The sequence below is a fragment of the Phoxinus phoxinus genome (assembly GCF_949152265.1).
Source record: "Phoxinus phoxinus genome assembly, chromosome: 23".
NCBI classification, from domain to species: Eukaryota; Metazoa; Chordata; class Actinopteri; order Cypriniformes; family Leuciscidae; genus Phoxinus; species Phoxinus phoxinus.
The window spans coordinates 7,731,877-7,746,826 of record NC_136898.1 but is presented as its reverse complement, the minus strand read 5'-3'; the positions used below and the strand labels follow the sequence as shown (position 1 = coordinate 7,746,826).

General features: G+C 38.9%; 1 protein-coding gene across 4 annotated transcripts in view; it reads left to right on the top strand.

Moving 5' to 3' along the window:
- Positions 1 to 14,950, top strand: part of msi2a (musashi RNA-binding protein 2a) — a 152,561-nt gene that overhangs the window by 30,719 nt on the left and 106,892 nt on the right. For all 4 annotated transcript variants that reach the window (XM_079598883.1, XM_079598881.1, XM_079598882.1 and 1 more), the window contains exon 6: positions 14,389 to 14,481. In XM_079598883.1, the coding sequence (XP_079455009.1) occupies positions 14,389 to 14,481 (93 nt within the window). The remainder of the gene's footprint in view (positions 1 to 14,388; positions 14,482 to 14,950) is intronic.

Below are 14,950 nucleotides of genomic sequence, written 5' to 3'. Positions count from 1 at the left end.
CTTAATTTCAGTAAATGCTTATTTTTGAAGTGGGGACGAAAGTATTGACTTCTCAAAAGTTACAGTGAATTTCATTGTCCATCAAGCTTTTTTATCTAAAAAATGTGGTAACTTATGATATGACCCCTTTTCATGCTGGAAGGGGCAGAATACTAAACATCAGGACCAGAGAAGGAGAAAAAGAGGTCGCTAGAGAAGTAAGAGTGAGCGTTTGTCTTGTTGAGATGAGTGCAGGCTCTTGAAAACGGCAGTAAAATCACTCTGTTATTCCAGTGGAAACGCTTTACGCAAGTCTAATTCAGAGCTCAAGGCACTGTAGGCTGAATCGCTCTCTTTTTAGGAAAGACGTGAGTTAGTTTGATCATCGTCAGGCAGATACGAGAGTGTGTTACTGAAGATTTAAGCTCTGGAAGCCCTCTAGACACATCACACGTTGTGCGTTTAGAGTTCAGCTTGGTCACAGTTCCTCAGGGAACAGTTTGACACTCTGTCCTGAATACACACTTTCACACATTAATGATGAATCAGGTTTTGTGGAGTGGGTTTACAGGTGGAAGCACAGAGGCCTGCAGTGAGAGGACAGCCGTTTTAATCTTTGTGCACAAAATTTAGTTTTGCGGTTTCCCTGGATGAGATTTGCCACAGACGACTCTCAATGGCATGAGTGCAGTAGTGTTTAGCAAGAATGAGCGGGGAAACCGATACAGAGCAGCCACTCTGTGCTCTCAGAACAGTCTTAAGTGTAAGGGGTACGAGTTGAAACGGAAGCCAGCGGTCCTAATGCTCGCCCTGATGTTTATCACTTTAATTTAAACAGGAAGTGTAAATGCATGTCCACTGATAACCACAGCAACGGGGAAAAAACACACACATTTCAAAACCGATCCATACATTGAACAAATCAGAAAAAGACTAGAATAGGCTACTAACTGAATATTGTTGTTTTAAATATAAAAACGAAAAAAAATGTAAAAGAACACTAAAATTTAAATTCAGTTTAAAACCCCATCACACATTTCAAGGTTTAATATAATTTAAAACAGTTTTGCGTAGAGTTTAGCATTTACTCCAAAATGAGCAAAATAATCATATTTTAATTCTTGCAACATTTTTAATTTGTATTGCCAAAGAATTTGTAGCGTTGCTGTGTAGCAGTTAAAACAGTGCAAAATTAAAATAGTACAAAGCAACAGAAACCAACTGTAATTTAATTATTCAGCCTTTTTTCCTTAAAAGAAACAGAATGCCTTGTTGAATTCATCTCAACAATAATACAATAAAACAAGGTTGATCGCGAAAAGAGCTCTGTATCTGCTGCTCCACTCGCATTAGTTTCTATAGAGTTGTCATGAATGCGTTCCTCAACAGTTCATGCTTAGATAATGCCAGATTGTTGAAAACATACTGCTCAAACATTCTAAAACTCTACAAAACCAGTTGAAAACAATTGGATTGAACACTTCAGTTGAACGTTTTTATTCGTTCAAGTCAGAGGGGAAGTCAGAAGAGTCCATCAACTGTCTAGTTACTGACATCCTTCAAAATATCTTCCTTTGTGTTCAGCAGAAGAAAGAAATACATACATTTTTGAAACAACTTGAGGGTGAGATTTAAAGTAAAGCGTTACCATGATTAAGGTTATTATAATTTTTTTTGTGTGACAAATGTCTTATTGGGCACTTGCCTGATAATGTAGGATGTATTTACCACATGCCCAGTCAGTGTGGCTGTTGATTAAAGACCATTTCTGTGTCCATGGTTCCTGCAGAGGTGCTTAGAGCAGCTGGTAAGATGCTGGACGTGTAACTGTGCTGGAGTCAGGTGGAGAGGAGGCGGAGGAATGAACTGACCTCCAGCACTCGTTTATTAATAACAGCTGTCAGCTGAAATCCCTCCAGAGCAGAGCCCAGAAACAGCGGACCGCAGGCATGCACGAATGCAGCTCACTCTGCTGGCATCTACCCCGCTGCCTGCATGCTGGAGGTCTTCAGAGAGAGACGACATGCATGAACGGGGACAAAAGGCCTTGATCTCAGTTTCCTCTTGCTGTGCCCTGCTCTCAACCCCCCAGCCCCCAACCTCCCCCTTCAGGTGCAGCCAAGTTTAGTGTTTTAAATCAAAATAAAACCGCGTTTACAATGCATTTAACATTTGTAATGTGACATTTTATAATAAAACAGAGGGCCCTATCATACACCCGGCGCAATGAGGCGCCAAGCGAGACAAGTGTTTTTTGCTATTTTCAGCCCGAAGGTTATAATTTTTACGTTCTGTGCCCCGTTGTTTAAATGGCAAATGCATTTGTGCGCCCATGGACATGCTGGTCTGAAAACGAGATGTTTTTGAGGCAACGAGATATTTTGAGGCAACTGAAATAGACTGCGCCATTGACCAACAAAAACCTGGTCTAAAATCAATGGCGCAAGTGCAGCTGTCTTTTAAATGGAATGAGAGATGAGACTGTTTATTGCACGTTTCGCCCCAAAACACACTCATTACTCATTAAGAGAATAGGGACAACCCTTTTAGACCATGCGCCGGGCACGCCAACCATTTTTCCCGTCGTTAAACTAGCAAAAGTGGATTCGGACACGCCCTAAGTACACTTGCACCGTGCGCTTTAGGCCATGCGCTTAGATTGTTAAAATAGGGCCCAAAATATTTAGTAGGTAGTACTATCCTATGGGATTGAATTGAATATTGACAATCCAACCATGGTTATTGGTTATTATTGGAAGTACATTATTTTAATTACAGCAGATTATGTTTTTACATTTTAGTTAAAAGATCATGATTTTTTTTTTTTTTTTTTTTTTACATTCACTGATGAATCATGCAACATAAGACCATTAAGTCAAGAAACTTTTATCAACGGTTGTGCTGCTTATTAATTTTGTGTAAATCATGAAGCTTTTTTTCCACGTTTCTTTGATGTACAAAAAAACAACAACTTTCTATTCAGTTTTCAGCCTGTTTAGACCTGTAAATATGATAGAATTAACCACTGCAAAGTCAGTCATATCCAATGAAACCAACTCAAAAGTTTGAGCCCTAGCCACCCAGTGTTCTCTGAATTTTCAATAGCAGTGTTCGCTGACATTTATTCAGCAATTTTCTGCAATTTTCCAGTGGTCGTCCCCATTCCCTATATTTGTCTCCTGGTTTCAGAAAACAAGTGGAAAGCTAAGGACGATGTGTTCCGCTCTTTCTGTCAGCGGGGAAGTCTGGAAACCCTCTGTTCACTGACAAATTCACCCCCAATACCGGTGAAACATTTTCACTGTGTTCTCGGTTGATGTTCACATTCTCAATGGAGAATGACAAAAGAAAAAGAGTTTGTTGGGTGGGAATAAAGTAAACATCCTTTTTCGAGGTTTACTCAAGGCCTGCGGTGGCTGCAGCGTGGAGGTGCTGGCCAGATCTTACGAACTTTGATGTCTGCGTCTTTGTTTCCTCCTAAACAGAGCGGTATTTTGAAGTTTATGTAAATAAACTCAGGAACCTGTTTTGTTGAAGGCCTGAGCTGCTCTGATGTGTATGGTGAAGGAGAGATGAAGAGAGAGGAAGCCATCCCCTCCTCTTTTTGTCTCTTCTCTCAATTATTTTAGACTTTGATTTGAGGGTTTGAAACTCTTCCTGGTTTTCTCAGGATAATTATATACACTCTCCATGAAAGACATTCAGGTATAATAAAACCAAATGTTCTTGCGGTTGAGTATGTCTACAAAACCGCCTTCAATATTTATCAATATGTCTCATGCTGTTGGTTATAAGATGCTATGAGAAATTCTAGTCTTGTCTGACAGATGTTTAATGTATTTACAAAATGTAAAAATTCCAAGATTCCTTCTTTTGTATGTGTGTGGTTGTTGGGTGTAGTTCTTGTAAGTCCATTTAAGCCAGGCAGGAAGTAGACATGGCATTATGTGCTAATGGATGTTTACCTGTACAGGTGTGCATGTACATTACTGGTCAAAAGTTTGGTGTCAGTAAGATTTTTATTTTATTTAATTTTTTTAAGAAATTAACAATTATTTTCAGCAGACACATTAAATTTAACATAAATGTCTTCATGGTCACATTTGATCAAGTATTTTAAAAATAGAAAGCAATATTTTAAATTGTGATATTTCATATTCATTTTCATATTTATAATGTTTTCACTGTATTTTTGCATTACCGTAATAAATGCAGCTTTGGTGAACTGAAGAGACTTCTTTCAAAAACATTTTAAAAATCTTACTGACCCCAAACTTTTGAACAGTATTGCATAATGTTTTTGGTATACAATTCAATTGTGTGTGTATAATTTAGATAAGCGAGTGAAAGAGAGTGAGAAAACATCAATATGGAAAGGGTGTCTTATTTTTGTCTCCAAGTTTCCCTCCTAAATTTATGACTGACCAATAAGCTGTCTACTTTAATTATGATTTGCTTAAGTATTTGGTGATTTTTGGCTTTAAAGTATCAGAAAAGAGAATATTTTCTTGGCCTCTGGTTGTTCAGCTTAATATGACACTCTTAAGCTGTGAATTTGATTCTCGCATTCAACAGTTTGTAATCACAGGATCTCATTTAGTTGTATAATGGATATTAGAGCAGTTGTGTGTTCTGCAAAAGGCTCTGTCAGAGCCTCTAAATGGGTTGTAATTGCCCTTATCAAAGGGACACAGAGCTATGTGCAGTTTACATTCAAAACCCAACACCTTGTGTCACTTAGCGATGTTTATTCATTACAAACTAAGCCGTGCTTGAAGGTTTCATTAGGCAGTTCTGATGACAGGAGTATGTGCACAAGGTAAATAAGAAGCATCCTCACTAGCAATTTGGGTTACATAAGCTTGTTTTGTGCTTTTGAAGTTCATGAAGGAACATGAAAAACATTCAGATTTCCTCATATTACATTTGAGGTTGAGATATTTTAAATTTTTAAAGCATAAAATGGTATCAACTTTAACTTTGAAACTTGCATATTCTTCTGACCACTGCAAATATGACACATCATATTGCATAGAAAACTGATATTGATATTGCATATTGTCAGGAAAACTGATAGGTAATCATAGTGTTGTGCTTTAATTCACATCATGGTGTTTGCTATAAACTAGCCTAATCATTATAGTGGAACGCTCTAATGCCTGATTGTCAAGTCTGATTCAATCTATGCATTGTATGGATGGATCGGATGGATGGATGGATAAATTAAATTTCTATTGTAATTTTTTTTCTGGTTCGTTGCATAAATCAACTGTTCTTTATGACGGCATTTCATTGATGGGTACTCACCATTTACCCATTTCTGACATCCTTTCGAGTGGCGCTTGTCTCTGAGTGTTTTAAAGGGGTTATTTTCTTTTACCGCACTGCTTTAAAACATCATAATTCCTTTTGAAAAGAACGCACAGTGCACAGAGCTGTTTTTTTGTGTGTCTGAAGTGACCCACAATTTTACGAGCCCATTGGCTCCATTCGGCAAGAACTGTGTTTTTAATTGCCTTCTGAACCTATAGGGTATGGGAAAGAAAGTATAGTGATGAGAGATGGAGAGGTCCTACGGTTCTGTCGAGGTGTACGACAGGACTGGGTTTATGTGAGGTGCCTAAATCTTTAAGAGCTTAGCAGCAGAGCGTGGCTGAGAAATGAGAGATCTGGGAGCAATTACAGAAGATAGAGAGAGGAGAGCAGAAACGGAGGAGAGATGAGGGGGAGAAACGAGTGAGTCAGTGAAAATGAGATGAAGAGATTTGGTTAGTCAATGTGCGTTTGTGCGTGTGTGTATGTGTTAGGGTAACTCAGTGTTTCAACTCCCCAGAGGCTGACCAGATGCTGCGTTTCTTGCTTAGATGAACAGCTTCTTTTTGAGGACCTAAGAGAGAACAAAGATACGTGCAAATGACAGCTTTAGAGTGTTAAGGGCTATTGTGGGATGGGTTTAGTGTTCAATTAACTTCCGTATTGTGGCGTATTTCAATGTGCAACTTCATGTTCTTTAAATCAGGCAGACTATTTTTAGGCTAGACCAGTTATTGTACATGTGTATTTTAGAGTTTTCATTGTGAGTCACTCTCTTGCTGATGATTTTGGAATAAATTACTTGAAATTCAGTTTATCATTGTGTAAAAAAACAACAAAGAAGCTTTTGTATCCGATTATGTTGAAACTCTAAATATAATGGTGGAAGATGAGAAAGTGATGAAATTACAAGAGGAAATGTAGCCAAAGGTTAAGAAGCCAGACAGTAGACATTAGTGCTTCAACGGATACAAAACTCACGGTTCGGATCACATTACGGGTTTTGTCACGTCACATCACTTCACATTACCGAGCCGACCCCGGTCTAAAGTAGTCAGAATATAAACTTATTATAGGCGTACCGTAGTTATTCAGGATAAGACAAAAAAACGGTTTGGAAAATGTATTCATGATGTACTCGTTCATTATATAAATTTTTTTCATTTTGAACACTAAAAGTTACGGACTGCAGCAGTTACGGATACAACGGCGTTCTGTTGCGCATGTGCAAATTTAACTGAGTGCATGAACATGCAGTTGCACAAATACGACCACATCAAATTATAACTCCTGGTCTAACAGCCTGGAACCCTGAACTGTTGTATTCAGGTACAGAGATATAATACACTGTAGCATGTGCAAATGTACAGATCCAATATAATTATACACATCAGATTTATTTTTCAACCGTTTACGTTCACTTGAGACATAACTAAATGTACCAAAATTCTGGGATGAAACCGTAAATTCTGGATGCACTTGGCCAAAAGCCGAAACCGAAAATGACTTCTAATTAATAAAATAAAACGAAATAAAACTAAAATAAATAAATAAAACTGTGCACGTTCATGAATTTCCACTGAGAAGAGCAAACTGGGTGCCAGTTCAGACTGGGTGCTTGGCCAGAGTCGCTTCAAAGTTGTGCATCTTCGCAAGCGGCGCCGCTCGCAAAGTTAAAAAAAATGCTGCATATACCACATGGAGATGCCAAAAAACAACTGAATCAACTGCCTTGACTTGACTGCATAAACCTAGGATTACTAAACACAAAAGGCACAAAAGTCTCTTTCGGACAAAAACAGAAAATGCCATTTTCAGCAGACGACTGTCTCGGATTATTTGCCGAGATGGATATTTTGACATATTTTTGCGTGTATGTGTCCATTCAAGTGCAAGGAGATTCGAAAGGGGAATCAATTTGGTGTTCGCACATTATTTGAAACGCGCCTGCACCTTTCGGGCTTGTGGCTGCTCACAGACAACAGCACACGAGAACTCCGCAAATTAAATGCGTGCCGAACCGTGGGTTCTGGTCTGTACGGATCACAGATCAACTACCAACCATTTAACCCCTAGTTCGACATGTCTTAAATTCTGACATTTAACACAAAGGCCAAATGTGTTGTGTATGCTTTCTGCAGATGCAAATGGGTAAATGTGTGTTTTTTGTTTGTTCTATCTAAAATAGTTACCTCTGCCTGCATATATGTAGTCTTTGTATGTATTGGTAAAAAACTAAGTTCAAGGTCATAAAGAATGACAAGAGCTATTTAAATCAATAATTCCCCTTTCTAAAACATCCACTATACAATATATTTGTATAGTAGTAGTGTATGGACTATAGAGCAACAGCAAAGATGTTGTTTTCATTTTAGACTAGTCAAGCTGCGATACTGAACAGGACCACATGGAGATGCCAAAAAACAACTGAATCAACTGCCTTGACTTGACTGCATAAACCTAGGATTACTAAACACAGCAACGTACACATGACAAATCAAACATTATTATGAGTGCGTGTGGAAACAGCGCAGATGTACTGAAATGTGTCTGTACCTAAATGCAGCGTGCGATCAGTGATCGAGAGCGCACACACACGATTTGTTGCTTGTGCATCAATATAACAGACTCTCACACGCTTACTGTCACCAAAATTGCCCTCTTCGGAAACAATCACAGAATATGCAAAGCTCGTGTTTTAAAGCAAAGCACACACTGGAATGAATTATTCACTAAAAACGCAATGTCTCTATTCTCTAATATCTTCTTTACATTAGTGATGTTTTAGACTGATTTTTTAAGTTAATTTGATTACTGGATCACTGAAAACTTTCCCAGGGTTTAACGGCTTAAAATGGTCTGATCACAAACAGAGAAGCTTAGAGGGTTCGAATGGAAATTTCCTCCTACCAGGGTTACAGGGGCTTGTAGATGCTCAGCGTGATAAACTCTCGACTCCTAAGATCATCTAACTGTGTGTGTGTGACGTAAATTGTTAATGACGCAGCTTCACATACTTTTCTAATTTAATTGCATTGAATTATTTTAACGTGTTAAGGATTTTGAAATGAATCGCATGCGTTAATGCTGACAGCACTTCTTTAAAACAAAAAAATTGTTGGCTTTTTAGAACCCAGATGATTGTTCCTCTGCTTGTGTGGAATCATTTCCACGTGATTCAGCGCTGGAGTTCTTGTGATCTGGCAGGTTTGGTGGGTCTGTGAGTCTGCTCACTGGCCCCTGTTTAAAAGCTGGCGGTGATGAGGTTACGGGAGTCATACAGGGTTGCGGTACAGAAGAGAGCTGATCTGAACCCGGCAGCCGTGAAGGTGCTCTACAGTGCGCAGGGCAGAGCTGCAGGATGGCAGTGCCAGCTTGGTGCCCAGTCATCTGTGAGTCCAGCGTCAGGAGGGGAGAGATCCGACTGTGCCAGCTTTGCTCTGGCAAAACATCTCTCTCTCTTTTCTCTCTCTCTCTTTTCTCTCTCTCTTTTTCTCACTTTCTCTCTCTCTCTCTCTCTCTCTCTCTCTCGACTCTCTCTCTCTCTCTCTCTCTCTCATATATATATATGGTGACTCAGCGGGGCAATGGGTGCAGAGAGAGAGAGAAAACTGCAGTATTACATTTGAGGTCATTTTTGTTAAACTCTTAACACATCCCAAGCGCAAATGCCTAAATTCAGCCTGAGGCTAGCAATTCATAATCATGAAATTAGTATTCCTCAATAGCAATGAGAAATCCTTCTGGATTTTGCCTGGATTTTTTTTTTTTTTTTTTTCAGAATTTTTTTATATCAATATATTTTTGAGGTTGGGTGGGTGACTGTTTTTTAATGTTTTAAAAAGTTTAAGTGTGTTATGCTCAAAAATACTGTAAAAACTGTTATGTTGTGAAATATTATTACTGTTTAAAATAACTGTTTTCTATTTCATTTAAAAATGTAATTTATTCATGTAATGCAAATGCCACATGATTATTCAGAAATCATTCTAATATGCTGATTTGGTGCGCAAGAAACACTTCTTTGTTGAAAGCTGTTGTGCAGCTTAATATTTTTGGTGGAAACCATGATTCTTTCAAGATGCTTTTATGAATAGAAAGTTGTAGTGTACATCATTGTAGTGTACATCATTGTGGTGGTCTTGTAAATATGTGACCTTGTGTGCATCCTGATCACTCACAACTGTCATGGAAAGTCAGTCAAACTGAAGGGATACTCTGTGATAGTCTGGTTCATTAAGGTGCTTTTGTAAGTTTGTGTTGAAGGAAGAGTGAAAGCATTTGTCTTGGGTTGTGTTCAGTCAATCACACATTTGAGCTCAGTGTCTCTACCTCTATTGCTTGGCATCAATTACTAATAGCAGTTAGTGATAATTTTTGGTTCAGGAAAACTCTCAAAAAGGTACATTTGAAGTAACCGTAATCAGAGAATGCTAAGGAGACCTAAATGAAGGAAAATCCAAGAACTACACTTTTTCATCAGATGTTTCTCCAGAAGTTTCTACGAGTACAATGCTTTAACATTAAGTGGCTAGTATAAGCGCATATACTTGATTTCTGTGACTTATGAGTGCAGCTTTAGAGAAGACAAGTCTAAATTAAAACAAATTCTCCATTTAATGCCATTTATGTCTATAAGCAATTAGAGGAATAAAAGAGATCTCTTTTGTGTTTTTTCTTTCTTTTGAGAATTTATTTTGCAGGAATGATCCTGACAGATCTTTCCCTCTCTCTTTCTCTGTCTGAGAGTATATTTAGCTAAGCTGCCACTGATAACACAAGTTATCCCTCTGTGACACAGACATTCACTGTTTCTATGTGGCATTTTCACATTTCCTGTGGATATTAATTTTGCGTAGGAAGCTCACCTAGTGTGCAGATGTCAGTGCCATGTTCATAAATGTGAGCAGGTCTCTCTGTTCATCTGAAGAGTGTTAACTGAGTGAATCTTACTTAGCTGTTTGTGTGGACACTCCCTACCTCTATTCATTCATAAAAACAGCTCGTATGAAAGCCAGAACAGAGGCAATAACTCAAGTCCACATCACACTAGCTTGTTTTTATAAAGAAAGCATTGCAGATTCATCTCAGACACTTTAATTTTAGACTGGAAGGATGTTGAATTACCACAAATGCTTTAAAATTTCTAGTGTGTGTGCTGATCTGGTGTCAGGATGTCTCACCCTGTAATCACCGTTGGGAAAGCGAGAGCCGCTGTGGATCGCTGATGGCTTCGGCCACATTCTAATCACTCCTTTTTGAAAACGAACAGAAGGCAGAAAAGCTGAGGGAGAAAGTGCTCTGATTGGGAGCGGGATGAAGAGAAGCTCCTCACAGGAAAGAGGTCTCGGCTTGAACGGATCCCCTCTGGTTCAAGTGGCCTTGTTCGAGAGACGAAGCCAAAGTCAGACAACTGTAATCAGCTGTCCACAAATACTGTCATTCACTAAATCAGGGGCCATGGAGGATAAGAGTATGTGCGCGAGAGAGGCTCTCATTCTTGTCATGGAGGAACTGTGTGTGTGTGTGTCATAGAAAGGCTCTTCAGAGCATTTTTTCAGCTCTGGCTCTACTGCAAAACTCAGATGTTAGAGCTCACAATTCGGTTCTCTCTTTTCCCCCCCTTGTTAAATATATATTTTTTAATGTGAAATGTCATTTTACAGAACAAAATAAATACTTTATATATTTTTTTCAGTTTTACATTAAACCGGCAAGGTTTTAGGTTGGCACCCATAGTTGATCCAAGAGCTGTAACCGAGCAAAACACTAGCGCCACTTTCTTTGAAACTTTAAGGGATAGTCCACCCAAAAATAATTTTCTCACCCTCATGTCATCCCAAAGCTGTATGCATTTTTTCAGCTGAACAAAATAAATTTGTGAAGAATATTGGGGGCTAAACAGCCCATTGACTTCCATTGTATGATCAAAAACATAAACACTAATTTTGAGAATAGTTCCTCAAAATATCTTCATTCCACAAGCAAGTCATATACAGGTTTGGATTGACTTGAGGGTGAGTAAATGATGACACTTTTGGGTGCATTATCCCTTTTAGAGGACTACTTTACTGATATAGAGGTTAATGTTTTCCCCTGAAGTTATAATGCTGTAACTGCTGCGGTTGTAATGTTAGTTCTTGTAAGAGAATTATAATTTTCTACCTTTTCTGACACTGTGTCTTTAAGAATTCTTTATGTAAATGACCTCAATATTAGATATCTAGCTCTTTATTTCAAATAGAGGCTGGATGTCTTGTTTTCCATATGGCCTCCTTAATATGCAGCTTTACTATGCTGATGTTGTTTACTCTAATGTCCCTTTAAAATCTTCCAGCAAAAAGACACCATTCCGGTCCATTTAATTCTATTCTATTTAATACTATCGAGGCTCAGAGAGGGAAAGATGTCCTTGAGAAACACCAGTGACCCTGCGACAGATCTCACACACTCACTGCTGCAGAGAGAAGGAGAGAGAGAGGAGGCTGTGTCCTTCTGGGAACCAGAGAGAGGTCATTCAGTGTCTGAGTGTGTCCTCGCTCATGCTGTTGGATTCTCCTTCAGCGTTACTGCTCTAAAACACCAGCAGGTGTGCGAGCAGATTGGTGGGAAAGTTACTCTTCTCTTCCATTTCTCCGGCTCCTCCCTGGAGCCCGTCGTCTGCGTTTCTGCCTGTTCGAGCTGAGCTGGGAATACATCTTCATAACTCGGTTCTCATTTTAATAAGTGACAGAAGCAGATTCCTGCACAAATAATGAGCGACGTCCTCATATTACCACTAGCCTCTTCCTATATGTCCAAGAGAGAAATGCCGCTCCTCTCTCAGGCAGGGAGGGCCCTGTGTTGACGGATTCTGAAACCTGTGTTATACGTTTTTGCTCGGAATAATGCAAGTTGTATAACATGCAAGCTCACTACTCCTGTATCACTGTCTTTTACCGTGCTGTCTGTCTCTCTTCTCCAGGAGGATTTAGGCAGTCGTGTCGGGTTGTCACCAGAGAAAGCAGGAGAGAAAGTAATTGCGTTGTTGCAGTGCTTGTAGAAATCCCATCAGCCCTGTGGGCAGGCCTGTCACAGAGCATAAAGAGTAGGCTAAAAACTTAAGCATCTACAGACAGGGCAGCAGCAGCGGCGGCGGGCAGGGAAACGCCTCTCGCTGAGTGTGAGGTGTCACAGGAACCAGATGAAACAACTGCTGGTAGTGCAGGAACAGGGCTAGCTGCTGTTTCCATTAGCTAGATACGTGCTGATAAGAACAGGGATGCTGGTAAATATCCAGGTTGAACGACCCTGATAACCCCAGAAAGCCTGCCGGGTGGATGTGATCTTGTTTTAGGCACTGATCTCCGGCCACTGGCTTAATTTGCATCCTGAATGAGTGTCACACACAAGTTCCTGGTGCTCATGCAAATAGACAGGTAGATAGACAATCACATCTGTGCTTCAACATCATCTTCACTCTTTATTGGTGCGTTGGCTGGTGGGTGTGGTTATTACACATACAGTAACAGAATACACATTTATAAAGTATTTAAAGGTGTAGTGTGTCATTTATCTTTACTACAGTCACCAATTGCCAAAAACAACAACAAAAAATAAGCATCAAATTTTCTGATTGCACCAAATCAACATACTAAATTATTTCTCAGGCATCAAGTGACACTGAAAACTAGAGTAACACTTGCTGCAAATTCAGCTTAAATTACATTTGAAAATCTATTAAAATAGAAAGTTATTTTAAATCGTAATATTTCACAATATTCGTTTTTAACTGTATTTTTGATCAAATAAATGCAGCCTTTATGAGCACGAGAAGAGACTTTTCAAAAACATGAAATCTCAATTATTCTATACTTTTGACCAACAATATGATTACATTATTCACAGTACAGATCTGACAATACAGCGTTTTCATAAAAAGCTGTTAAGTTATTGTGAAATATGAAAAAACAAATGATGAACACCAACAATTTTAATGCTTTTTATTTGGCTATTAAATTTTATATAAAGTTGCATCCGTTTAAATTATTCCTGCCTTTCATTCGCTCTCTCGTTCTCTTCTGGTGCACTTTTGCTCATCCTCCTGTCGCCTCTCCTTGAGTGCTGTAGAAATCTTTTGTATTTTCTCGGCTTGGGAATTAATCAATGTTTTAATGCACCCCTCCTTCCCTCTATCCCTTAATTGAGTTTTATGGGAAAAGGAAGGATTTTTTTTCTCTGTTATTGTTTTTATGTGTGACTGGAGCTGAAAAGCATCTGGACGTGTGTCACAGCAGAAGTAAACATGTCAGGAGTTTAACTGAATGGAAGGCTGCGCTAATGGGGCCAAACACGTGTGTGGCATCAGTGAAATGTGATTTGTAACGGCATTATTAGCTGTGAAATCTTGAGAAGGTGCATCTGGAGGGACTGGAATCAACACTGCTGAATTTAAAGCTTTCATTAGGAGTTTGTTTACAGGGGAAGATGATCTTCAAACACACATTTTGTATCCTGAGGTCAGACCTTTGACCTCAACATGAACGTATGAAAGTTTTTTATATATTACTGAGAAAAGCCCTCAAATCTAGACCATTTGACAGTTTTGTGACAAAAGCATTAGATTCATTGACGATGGTTCTTGTATTTTGTCTTCACTTTATTTTTTATTTTTATTGTGGTTATATCTAAACTTGCAAATTAACTTCTATTGTCACGTCATGAACAATCTAATAGGACTATTTTTTTCGGCCAGTCTTGCCATGTACAGTTCATAAGCTTTTTGTTATTTTTATTTTTATAGTGGCACTACAGAAACAGATAAATCTCATTCTTGAGATTTGGTAAATATATCTGCTCTATTTCTATCACTTGGTATTTCATATATCTTAATGTTTGTTTACTAAAACTTAGGAAAATTAATGATTCATCTTTTTCTCTACCTCTGTATTTTTAGTGTTGAAGATTACAAGTACAGTAGAAAAAGAAAAATCATGCAAATTTAAACTTACAAATGCAATGATCTGAATATAAGTGTGAGTGATCTACTGTAGGTGTCTGCAGGCTCTGAAGTGTTATGGTTTGCTCATGTTTTTCTTTTTCTCTCTTTCTCACCAGATGGTCACAAGAACAAAGAAAATATTTGTGGGTGGATTATCCGCGAGCACAGTCGTTGAAGACGTGAAACAGTATTTCGAACAATTTGGAAAGGTAAGACCAGAACCTCACTCCCTAACTAAATTCCAGTATGAACCTCTGCAGACTCGCTCATGTCTGCTCCGGATGTGTTCGTTACAGTGCTGGGCTGGAAATGAGGCCACAGGTGTATGAAGGCGGTGTGGTTGATTCAGGAAACTGTTGCTGTTGTTTTCAGTGATGTTGAAACTTAGACTGTAGAATTAAGTATTTATATCGAAACATTTACTGCCAAGTAGCTGACACTGATTAGAACCTGAAAGTCTGACTGTGGTTGGGGGTGGGGCTTGAATGACTGGGGGCGGGGTTTAGTGTGTGGCTAATGCTGGGGGCGGGACTTTAATGTGTGGGGGTGGAGTTTTAAGTAGGCTGGATTTAAACGATTGGTCAGTTTTATGGCTTGCAGGTCGAGGAGGAGTTGAAAACGGACGTCAAGTCAGACACTTCCCGTTGTGATGTTCGTGCAGTATTTGTGCACTTTATC